At 34.2% G+C, this 12,768-nt stretch overlaps 1 protein-coding gene across 1 annotated transcript in view; it reads right to left on the reverse strand.

The window, feature by feature from the left end:
- Positions 1–3,481: 3,481 nt before the first annotated feature.
- Positions 3,482–12,768, reverse strand: part of LOC117931356 (protease Do-like 7) — a 103,952-nt gene continuing 94,665 nt past the window's right edge. The window contains 10 exon segments of the mRNA XM_034852321.1: positions 3,482–4,003; positions 4,537–4,648; positions 6,080–6,237; positions 6,386–6,601; positions 7,688–7,915; positions 7,993–8,072; positions 8,155–8,325; positions 8,689–8,794; positions 8,893–9,075; positions 10,627–11,145. Coding sequence (XP_034708212.1) covers positions 3,827–4,003; positions 4,537–4,648; positions 6,080–6,237; positions 6,386–6,601; positions 7,688–7,915; positions 7,993–8,072; positions 8,155–8,325; positions 8,689–8,794; positions 8,893–9,075; positions 10,627–11,145 — 1,950 coding nt within the window. The 3' untranslated portion in view covers positions 3,482–3,826.

The raw sequence follows: 12,768 nt of genomic DNA on the forward strand, positions 1-12,768 counted from the left end.
TGAGTATCATTTTGGGACTTCTCATATATAATGTGATCCAATGTCTAGTACCTTTTTATGTAGATTTTGTTAATGATTTCAGTCAATTGTCTTAAGTTGAAGAACAAGCTTTTATTTTCAAGGTTGATGATCAATACTTCTGTTCGCTATTCTCTCTCACACTCCATATTTCTATATGGTCAATCTGTTAACCTTAGGTCGATCTGTGTATTGTCTCTGTACCTGTGCATGGCAATTTTCTTCTTGATTTATACAACAGTCTGAAAGAAGAAAAAAATGACTGAATGTTAACAAGGTGAATCTCATATATGCTTTATCCAAGCAAACATAATACTAGGAAAAATAACTTTTTTGGAAATTACAAGTAACTATTGTTTGTATTAATTTACACCGACAAATGGGTGATTGCTTGGATTACTTTTTCTTTTAAAAAAATGATATTAATATTAAGAAAATGTTCGTCATTCCACCCTTTCTATTACCTTAGTGACAGGTGATGATTAGATGAGGAATAAGTTTTGTTTTTCTTCCACTACTACTTACCACGTCCCCATGTGAGTGGCAAAGGAGTTTTTTTAACCAAATTAAGTAGTACCCTCAAAAGAAATCAAAGTGAGAATCTCAAATTAATTGAAAGATAAATTAATTTGAAAAAGGAGAGGAAGTTATCACTCAGGGGTGTGACCTAAACAAATGCAGCCCCATGCTTTTGTCAGAAGCAAAACATGTGTTTGAAGGGATGCTTTCAATCCCATAATGTAGGACTGCCACAGTATCTGACACCGTGAGTTCTGAAAAGGAACTGAAAAGTTGTGAAGGTGGGCTAGTTAAGGCATTAGGGGTCAAGCAATTTTTTGGACTAGGGACCATTTTCCTTAAATTTAGGCCTGACTGTGACTGGCCCAATTATTGTTGTATAATTAATCATCTTTAGCTCTTATTAAATATTAACATTTGATGTACTTGGCATTACTTTTTCCCTATACAAATCACCTTTATACCTAAAATGGGCACTACTATTTCGATCTCTTGGAGCAAGATGAAGACGAGAATAGAGGTTGGATGTGCTCACACATCAGTACTAAATTATTAACTTCAATGTTAGAACTTAGTGTCCATGGAGCCTAACTATACAATGCTTAGCAGTGCCCTCCATGATATGTATGTGATTGAAAATCAATAACTAGATTCAAATCCAAGTTTCTGAACTTAGTTTTAATGGTGGTTATCATGACAGCTAAATAAACCTGTGATCCAAGATCATAACAAGCACCCATTTGGTATCAGATTTTAACCCTTTCATGTAGGAGTATAGGACTGGGTCCACTACTGAGAAAGTGGTATGCTACATATGTGGTAAATATTGAATGATGGGTGTTTTGCTATTGTCCATTAATTTGCTGAATTTTATCTCTAAACGTCTCACCAGTTCACCACAATAAATGATGAATGTATGTGCACTGGTCTCATGGAGTTTTTCAGGTAGTGCCAAAGTAACTGTCCATTCATTACTTGTAATGAATTATTTGGTTTGATCACACTCTGCATTTATATCTTCAACCACAACACTCTTTGACTTTCACCTGTCAGTTATTCAATGAGAGAGACTTCTAATTAATGAAGCCCTATATCTATATAAAAACCTTACCCCTTCTGTAAAACCCAATGGAGACATCACTAATCTTTTATCAAAAGAACAACATTGAGGCACAATTAAAGAATAGATCAGGTACTCAAGAGGTTCAGCAGACGAAAATCTTTCTAAAGAAAAAAGATAAATCACACCAAGTATGTAAAGGATGAAAAAATAAAAATAAAAATAAAAAATAAAGTGGAAAAGGATGGCTTGCCTAGACTTTGATTGGCTGGAAAGAAAATATTCTCACTCTTTCAGAGCTCAACATCCTAATGAATTCAATTTATTTTTAAACATATTAGTGTGGTATGAACTAAGAGCTTAGGTTATGAATCATTTTCATGGCATTAAAGAACCTGCCTGTGCTGACTGCCCATTGAATTATTGAATTAAAGGGGGCATAGGGGTGGATTTTACATTTATCATTCTTACTCATTCCCATCTATGTCTACCTCATGACTCGTTTCATACTACCCCAACCAAAAGAATTTTAAAAAAAAAATGAAAATGAGGAGAAAATCTCCCTCATTCCCCATCTATTTAATTAATACTTGAGCTAGGCCTGTAATGGAAAGATCTAGGGTTACAAATTTTACATATCTCAATGGCCTAAATTGATGAATAATTCAATGCAAATTGTGAGTTTTTCATCAGGCTATTTCAACTCTGTTTTCCTGAATAAATTTAACATTGAAAACATAGATGATACCATAGAAGGTTAGAAATTGAATAAGTGGACAAAACAATTCATCATATATTTGGTTCATCATTATTGCATTTTCCGGCCACATCGATGCCTCAAACTACACATCCTACCGAAGTGTTTTATACTCCGTCACTCTCACCTTACTCGTGTACCTACCATTGCCTTCCACCGCCACCACCCCCTCCATCCCAGGACTATTTGCCACCAGACGGGTATTTGGACTACCATGCACCTCCCCCCTCCAGACCCCATTTTACCTTATTTCCTTGGTATTACAAGCACCCTCTTCTACCAGACGACTCATCGGCTACCACTGGAGTTGAGCCATGGACACTCCAGATTCCATGCTTGATATTGTTACTGTTATTGCCTTTGTTTTGATAATCATGCATGCATCTAGGGTATCTAAGTTGAGAGATGGAATAGAGGGGAATGGTGATTGTTATTATCATTTTTCCTAGACGAAGTAGTTGCGAGTGGGGGGAAGGAAGGCTGGGATAAAAATGTGGTAGTAGCTCACTCTTGCTTGTTTGGTCAACTTCGATTTCCCTGATAACAGGAGAACGGGAAGCATCCACAGATGCATTGATTCAGTCATATGTTTCGGTGTAAGAAACAAAAGTTCTGCCAACATATTTTCTTTCATTATCCCGTAATTGAATAATATCATTTTGTTGCTCACCAATGAGGAACCACAACGGCATATCAGAGAAGGGAAATACGACCAATGTTTAGCGCAAACGACACCCAATAGCGTGGCATGTGGAGAAGCAGCAATCCATTGAAGAACCACACCCCGGACCTGCCTTGCATCAACCTTAAATCATCCAAGATTCTCTCATTTTTCTGGTATAGAGAAAGAGCATTAGTGCTTGATAAAGCTACTTCAACTCCCATGAATGGGAAATAAATAGGGGATAATCTCATTGGACCATGCATAACCTGGCTTCTGCAGAGTTGATATAAAAACATAGGAGAAATTAGGTCAAGGAGTTTCCTCACCCTAGGAACAACAATGAGTTAATTGTCTCGAGGTTGGCCCTCACCATCACAAAATGATCTCAACCGCCATTACTTTAAGAAGAAAACTTATTGGAAAACCAATATGTATATATGAATGGAAGTGGATAAAAAGAGGATAAGTGGCAACAAAGAACCTTTTATTTCTTTTTATCCAATCATTCACATGTAGTAACCCTTTTAACTCATCCATACTAATAAATGAAGATTCCTCTGTTGAGGATGATGATCCTCTAGAGTTTATCGTCAATTATCAATTATAAATTACATCATACGCACAATAACCTGCCTTACAACTCTAGATAAATGCCTTGCCACTTACTCCTAGCACTAGTACAATTAACTACACCTCGAGTCTCAGAACAGCAGCATGAAAACCGCAAGTGAACATTGGTTCCCTGAAAAATGGGACCAAAAGCAATTTTGCTTCTTCCAAGGAAAATATGACAGTTTGTACTGCGTTTTCATGCAGCACAGGAATCTAATGCTTTGATGGTCCTGCGGCGCCAAGTTGCAGTTTCAGGATCAAATCTCAGCTCCCATGTAGGCCAGTAGTGCAAATCTTGCTTTAATGTTAGTACTCGAGGTTTCCCATTCAAGTGAACTGTTCTTACTCGCACAAACTCCCCATGTTCTAATTCCTGTAAATTTATTTAGGCAATCATAGTAAATAATAATGCCCAAACAACAATGAAATAATTGCAGAATAACATTTGAAATAGTATGACTATCAATATAACATGCATAATATTTTAGCAAATCATTGTGTTGTTCTTGCAACCCAGCTAAAAATATTTTATGCTAAAATCTTATGAGAGACAGTCCACAATTTACCAAGTACAAATGTTCTAGATGTATACACATCAGGGGCGTAATCATTTCCACATTCCTTGCTAAAAATCACATGCCTTAATTGAGCCTTGTACACCTCATGTGTCATCCAAGAAGAATTCTCATCTAGAACTGAAATGTAAGAGGCATGTTTACATTTTGTTCCAGATAGATGACTCAAATCACTTTTTGTATTAACATATTTGAGCCTTCACATGGGAGTTTCATGTATTCGGTGCATTATGATGAACTATAGGTAGATACTAATAGAGAATATTGCAATCCAACAAAAAACTGTTCAATTTCTAAGCATGTCATAAGAAAAAACAGAAAGTAGTTTAACCTTTGTAACTTCAACAAAAGCATCCAAATTAGGAGTCAGCTTTCCATTTATTTCAACAATCCATTGAAGAGCATATAGGCCATATCTGTGTACTGGGCTTCCATGACACCACCTGGTAAATTTGAGAGGTGTCACATTAATTGAATGAACTTCACAAAAAGAGAACTTCAAAAATGTAATTTTTGCAATAATTAATAGATGAGAAATTAATACTGTATACTGTGTGTTGATTTTTATCTCCAAAGGGATGCAATTGACTAGGATCATCCTAGGCTTGGAAGCCAACAAAAGTTAATGGCAAAACAATGCCAGTCTTAGTCAATTAACTAGTATGGGGTGAAAACATATAAATCTGATCAGACTTAGAGGTTGTTCAATATATCAACTTAATGATTTAATAACTTAATTTAAGTCATTAAATAGACTAAGCATGCTTAGTAAAATAACTTAATGTCCCAACTTAAAATAAAGAGTAACTTTAAGTATTAAATCAAAATTATTAACTTATTCTTAATTTCAAATCTTTTTTACCCTATTTGCCCATATCTAGTAAGGGTCTCTTTCACATCCATGACTCCAAATCTACCACTCTATTGTTTATAGTAAATGTTTTGTAGTTATTTTATGCATTTATAATACTTTTAATTAGGATATCTAACCCACAAACTTATTACTTAAGATTAATGAAGGTAAATATTAATTAAAATTAATGAAGGTAAATATTAGTAAAATAATGAGGTAAATATGTCAATTTGTTAGTTTAAACAAAATTTTAAGTTGACTTTACCAAACGATCTTGATATTTTAAAGTAAAAAATCAAATAATGATTTTATGTCAACAACTCAAGAATAATTTAATAAAGTCGACTTAAGTCCTTCGGTAATAAGTATTAACTTTAGAGGGTGTTTTGTAAAACTAATTACTTATTACTTAATGGTTTAAGTTTTAACTTTAAGTTAAATTATTCTTGAGTTACTGATTCATCAAGTTTATTGACTAAAATAACTTATACCTTTAAGTTACAATATTAAGTTACTTTACCAGTCATAATGAATATGTTTAATAACTTAAATTAAGTCATTTAGTCGATTTACTAAGCACCCTCTATTCTGCAATAAATTGTTTAATGGTTTAAGTTTTAACTTTAAGTTAAATTATTCTTGAGTTACTGATTCATCAAGTTTATTGACTAAAATAACTTATACCTTTAAGTTACAATATTAAGTTACTTTACCAGTCATAATGAATATGTTTAATAACTTAAATTTTTAGTCGATTTACTAAACACCCTCTATTCTGCAATAAATTTTTGGATCTTCAATTTATCATTTTTCCCAATCTACATCACAATCAGTTTCTCTATGAAAAGCCCAGCTTACGGTGAGTCGACCTCCTAAAAATTTCAGTTCAATTCACATTATAGAAATCTTATTGATGCTTTCAAATAAAGATCCCCCAACAATGCTGATAACATATTAATGCTTGTGTTGTGTTAAAATCACACCATTGTGGAGATTTTGCAATTAGATCAAAATTTCTGACCTTGCCACATAGACACCATGCCCTTCTTCTGGAAGAAATCCAAGAGCACGCACCGCCGGGTGAGGATCCTGTACAATACTTCCACACCAATTTATCACCCGTGTTGTGCCATTGCCATCCCTAACATCTGTTCCCACAAGTAGTTCAATTTCACATCCCTGCCAGACGATGCAGATCATGTATGAAGAATAATTTATTTATATAATTTCTTATCATAGAGACAAGCAATTTCTAAACTAAATGTACTTTATAAAACCATATCACCTTTATAAAACAAAGTTATATATGACAAATTAATCTACTCACCTGCCGAAAAATAGTCATGTTAAGCTTCCCATCATTGTCATCACATATGTCTAATGCTTGGCAGGCATTTTCTATGTCACGGAAGCACGTGATTGGTTCTTTGTTGATGGCTAAAACCATATCACCTTGTTCTAATAGATTCTCAGCTTTTGATCCTGCTAGGCAACCCTTAACACGTAAAACTTGACGTCTAATTGGATCTTTCTTGACAAGAGCCTACAATAAACAATCACCAACACTTAATTACAACAATGCCAGCATTGGATAATGTGCACATACACATTTTTTTCTTTTTGTCCGACAGGCATACAAGCACATACCCACATATGAGGAGCAATAGTGCAAAAGCTTATATAGGGGTCATCCGGCCCCCCAAAAAACATGGAAGGAAAATACACACAAAAAATCCTATTGAAGGATGCAACATTATAAGTACATAATAGAAAAGGTTACAGGTGGTGAGGAAAAGAAAATTACTTATCCCCACATTTCTTCTCTCCTAAATAAACCAAATGATGGAAACAAGGTGAATGTTAAAAATTGACCTTCTCTTTTCCCCTGTGAAACCAAGTTAAATAAACCAACTCCAATTCACTGCTCAAGAGTGTCAACATGTCTGCATGTACATATGTCTGTTTGTGAATCATGATCACTGCCCATGCCTAATTCATAAAATCCCAAGGTTGAGCCATATCTATTCAGGTATCTGTGCCTCAAATCATCTTTTTCAGTACATAAAAACATGCCCTTTTTAATTGCTGCATTGTCCGGTTAGAAACCTCTGGTCACAGAATTGAACCACAATTTCATTTTCATTGCTCCTGTCATCACTCTTCAGTTCTTTCCTTTTAATGATGTTTCTTGTTAAGGGCCCAACAAATTATAGAAAGCGAGGGTCTGAGAATAATGGATATGAATACATATTTTAACAGTACCCTGAGGCAAAGTAGTAATAATAAAATGAAATCAAGTTGCTAGTTTCCTTCACTTTCATGAGATTTGAATCCTCTCATGCCCATTTATTTATTTATAATCAAATAAGGCAATGTCTTATGCATCCATTTTTCATTGCTTGTCCATCAGAACTCAAAACACATGGCCAGTAAAGACAACAGGCACACAAACATAAGCCAAGCCTTAAAGAAAACGTGAATCTGAAAAGCAATAAAATGATTCAACAAACATATATTCTCTTGCAAAATATTAAAACCGATTCTAAAGACTAAAGCAAGAAAAATGAGACATTTATAGAGAGTGAGTAGAAAAAGAAAATATGAAAGAAAGTTGTATCAGAGAGTATACTTGGACCCAATCGTTGCTCAATCCAAAACTCCGGGCTTTTGAAAGCAAAGTAGGATAAAGTTCAACCTCTAAAATCCTAACAAGTGGCATTGGTCTTTTGATGTCATTTATAAGAAGAGATGGTCCATTAGCACCGGATATGATTTTGTCAAGGACTTGGCTGATTGTATAAATTGGGACGCCTCTGACAAATTGATGATCTTCTGATGTACTGCAACCAAATTTCAGCTGCAATTATAAACATGAGCATCAGAACAGGTTAGCATAATGAGTTAGATCACAAGCAACAAATTAATATTTTGAACCTGAGTGGAGAAGCTTCCCCAGATGGCTTGAACTCTTCCATGCTCATCAGTTAATACACCCGAAAATGTACTACCAAAATCTGGAAAACATTATAATAGATATATGCATATAAGACATCCAAAATGAATTAATCCACTTTGAGCAGCGGGAATTCCAGTTACCAGTATCAAGCTCAATGACTTCCATATTGGTTGCCCTGTATCGTGGACAATCAGCCGAGCCTATATTCAAAGCTGCACATGGATTGGTGACTATTGATTTCCTTGATGTTGCTTGTAGGCTTCTACTTAGCCCCACAAGACAGACTGAGTCCCCACGGCGCAATGTTGGCTCTGTCTCAGACAGAATATATAAATATGTTCTTAAGAAGGAATAATATGGACACTTAATTATAGGGTTTAAAATGACTCGACTTTTCTCCAATGTAATTAAATCAACATTCTAGCTCAGGGACAGTAGGTGTAAGGGATGGGAATAAATTTTGATATGTAACAAGATTGTATAACAATATTTTTTCTTCTCCAGACGCCAACTATGAATTTCTCAACCAATAATGCTTTCATATATTGCAGTTTCTAGCAAAATATAGATGGTAAATAACACAAACACAATGCTGTTGAAATCTGATACTCATGATGTAATTGTTCAACAATAGAAAACAATAAAATTGGGGAAATAAATGGATTCAAATTTACCAGGAAGTAATTCAGCAGCCCGAACAACTGAAGAACCGATAGGCCCCAGAGCAGAAGGGTCATATGCAACAAGGGCATAATTGTGAACAGGATGAAGAAAAATAACCTGCAGATAGAAGTAGGCAACTTAATTAGAACTGTACATAATGGTCTCCAAGGTTGGTAAACATGTAAAATAAATAAACAAATAAAATGAAAAGTTACCTCTCCTGGAATTTCCATTGGAAAAGCAGCAAAGGAGAGCATCACGTCAGACACGGATATTGCAACTGTGTTCTTGTCAACTGCAACCAATCCCATAAATTGAGAATGATGTACAATAACACCGGTCCCAAAAAAATGTTGCGAGTGGACACCATCAAGCATACAAGATGGTGGTACATGAACCTGCAATATTAAACATCGACTTAAATAGTTGGATAACATTACTCTGAGAAGATTATTCTGAGAATATCCCAATCAAAGATTGCAATAAGTTTGTTCATGCTAACCAATTTCAGAACAACACTATCAGTGCAATTTTGAATCATTGGTAAAATGATCACAGAAGACAGACTCATAAAACATAACTATACGAGACATAGATATCAAAAAGGAACATACTTAAGATGGAAATTAAAGAGACAACAAAACCTTACTGAAGAAGAATTGTCAGACCATGGTGAAAACATAAAATCATTGTACAACCATATAGAAGCTCAGGTTCCCATAATCATAACAATTAAGCAAAGGGGACAAATAATAAAATAAGGCAAATCTGTAGTAGGGAAAAAAAAGGGTACTCCAAACATCTGTCTCTAATACCCACTCTTAAACTTGCATCAAGAATAATTACATACATGAGATATTCGAAATGCCAAAAGGAGGAAGTTGGAAATGTACCAGGGCCCAGTCCATCTTAAGGCAAGTAAAATCATGATTTAAAGATCCATTACCTTTTTTGTATGGACCTTTTCTATATCATCATTTTAGATTTTTCTCTCTCATCTAATTTATAACCCCCCACCCCAACAAAAAGAAAAAAGGAAAAAAAAAAAACCAACTACACAATTATGTGATGGAATTTAAAGCCTCAGTGCCCCCTTTGGACAAAACTCCATTCGAGATTTTTTTTTTTAATTTAATTTTTTTTATGTTATTCTTTATTGCATTTACAGATTTTTTTTTTTAATTTTTTATTTATTTTATTTAATTTTTTTTAATGCATTATTAAACACCAAATAGATAATTTTGGTGATGACGATTAAATTTTGTGATAAGGCATTTCTTCTTTGATCACCTTCTTTTGCTTCTTTTCCTATTTCATGCCCTTTTTTCTCCCTTCTACTTCTCTTTTTCTTACCTTCTCTCATATATTCCAAACCTCAAAAGATCTTAGTAAAGTTTTTGCCTCAGACCTCAACTTGTGTCTAGCCACAGCCTCAAAATATATCTTGACAAGAAAAAGATGAGAATAGATAGCAAATTCAAAATGCACCTTGGCTTTGTAACCAAATTGAGACTAGAAATTTCAAAATTATCATAAATTGTTTCCAACAAAAGAAGGCAGCAAATTTGGTCAGAAAGTCATCATTTCATCCTGTTAATAAACCCCAGTGTTGAAATTACCAAGCCAGCAGAGTCCTTTTACATATCTAGAACCAAAAAAAGGAACATGAAACAAAATCCACTGAAATCTTTCTAGTCTAGTCTAGTTTTGAACTTATATATCCAGCGTATCTTTGTTCCTAATGAATTTAGAAAAAGGAGATTATGGAAATGAAAGACTATCGACGGTTAGTAGACCAAGATAAATTTGCCAGGTTACCAAAATTAGTTGATTTGCAGAAAGAGTATGAAGCCCTTCTCTTTTACGAATAAAAATTTCTACAACAAAACGAAAGGAAAAGAAATAGAAAATTAAGAATTAAGGAGTAATGCAGAGCCTTGAGATATCACCTCAAACATCACAAGAGTGGGTTCTATCACACGTTCAGCAATTGAAGCATTGGCTGCTGCTGCTGCAGCACCTTGATAATCTCTTAGAACGGCATTTTGCATGGTTCTCATATTCTTCAACTTTTCTTCTGTGGGTTCATGTAATGAACAGTCTGCTATCACAATTCCATCGGCAGATGAATCGTCTTCAATTCGTCGCTTTTTTGTTCCAACATCAGGTTCATCACGAGCCTGTGTTTCCTCAGAAACATTTTCTTGACTAGTTTCCATACTGGTTAGTCCATCAGCTAACTCATGATTGTTATCATGATGAAGATGTTCCATCATACTAGCCTCACAAGTATTTGATGCAACTGTTTGGTTTAGTAGGCCTTCCCCATGATGGTTCATACCAGCTGAGAGAAGTACAGACTCAGGTGGCAAAGCTGGCTTTGCTGTCCACAAACCAGTACTGTCATCACGAGTATATATCTGAGGAGGGGCATACCATTCGTGGCGATCCACTGTGACCAGAACAGACTGCAGACGAAAAAGTATCAACAAAATTCTTGAACTTAATTTAAATAGCAGGAGCAAGAGAAGCACATCCAACCACCTTCATAATCCAACACAACTTTCCCTTCTTCCTCCTCAAAACACATAAAGGTGTGTGCATATATAGACATCCAGACACAAACAAGAGTGAATATACATGATCAAAGTACATAATCAATATCAGTATAATAATAGACAAAAATATGAAGCACAAAAAGTTTGACATAGAACCAACAACATATAGCATGAATATTCAGTAAATATCAAGGCTGGTGTCATTCTTGCAAACATTGTCAATATCAAGGCTTCTTTGGCTCCAATATTCAGTAAGTAGTAATATATCTCTTCAGCTATTTACTAAGAAATAGGAAGATAAAAAAATGCTACAAAGATTAATTAAGCCATCCAAGTAATGTCATCATCCTAACCACATTCTCAACCTAAATATTAAATAATTAGCCCATTTTTGCAATCAAGCAAATATATTAGAAAAAAATCAAACAGGGCATGAAGAACCATGAAAACAGCCCTCAAAAGAAAAATGTAAGCACAACAGCCCCTTATCTATACAACAAAGCTATCAATATACAGTAAAACCTCTATAAAATAATAATCTTGGGACCAAGAGAAATTAATATCTTAACAAGGTTATTGATTTATTGATAAATGAATAATTTATTAATTAATCCATAACTAAATATTTATTAATTTCGAGGGTATTATGTTTCTATTTTACAGTAATTATACATGTATGGCCTATAAATAAAAAACAGTGGATATGATCAAAAGTTAATACATAGAAGTCTAAGTGACTTTAAAAAGGAGATGATTATTAATCACAGAAAATAGAAAGACTCCTCAAAGGAAGAGATGTAGTGTCAAAACTTAATGGCCTAAAAGATAAAGAGGTTTCAAGAATGTGGTGATTTCAAGAAAGATTTGAATTGAGAAGTATGGAAGTTGTAAAAACTTAATACAATATTATGAATTTTTGTTTGCTATTTTTTTTATGTACTTCATTAATTATTAATTTATATTTCCTTGGATCCTTAAGGATTTCTAAGGAAATTATTATTTTATACATTTAGCGAGGTTATTAATTTAGTACTAAGTTGGGACAAGAAGATTTTATTATTTGAGGTTATTAATTTATCGAACATTTATTTATTGAGGTTTTATTGTAGTCTAAAAGCTACGCCCAAAATAAAAATGGAAGCAGGAAAGTCATTTGTCTATCCTACAAAGTTATCAATAAAGTCTACAAAGTAGCCATGCCTATCAAAGGGCCATTCAACTAAACATACATACTATGAGTCAATAAACATAAAAATAAATTCTTTCCACTTGAAACCAGGCACTTCCATGCTTCAAAAGATACTTACATTCAGGTTCTCTCTCTACACTTTCCCAAACAATGTAAAAATTTCCTCCATGCATGTCTCCTACTTTTCCTCATGAATTTTCCATGCCAACCTAAACACATCTCTTACAACAATCATGGGAAAAACTGACAACTAATGGAAGTACAAAAGTCATTAAGAATAGATCTTGAGCCACCGCATGATCAAATAAAATGATTAATCAGATTCATCTATTATTTCTCTACTC

The sequence above is a fragment of the Vitis riparia genome, chromosome 14 (assembly GCF_004353265.1).
Source record: "Vitis riparia cultivar Riparia Gloire de Montpellier isolate 1030 chromosome 14, EGFV_Vit.rip_1.0, whole genome shotgun sequence".
Classification (NCBI taxonomy): Eukaryota; Viridiplantae; Streptophyta; class Magnoliopsida; order Vitales; family Vitaceae; genus Vitis; species Vitis riparia.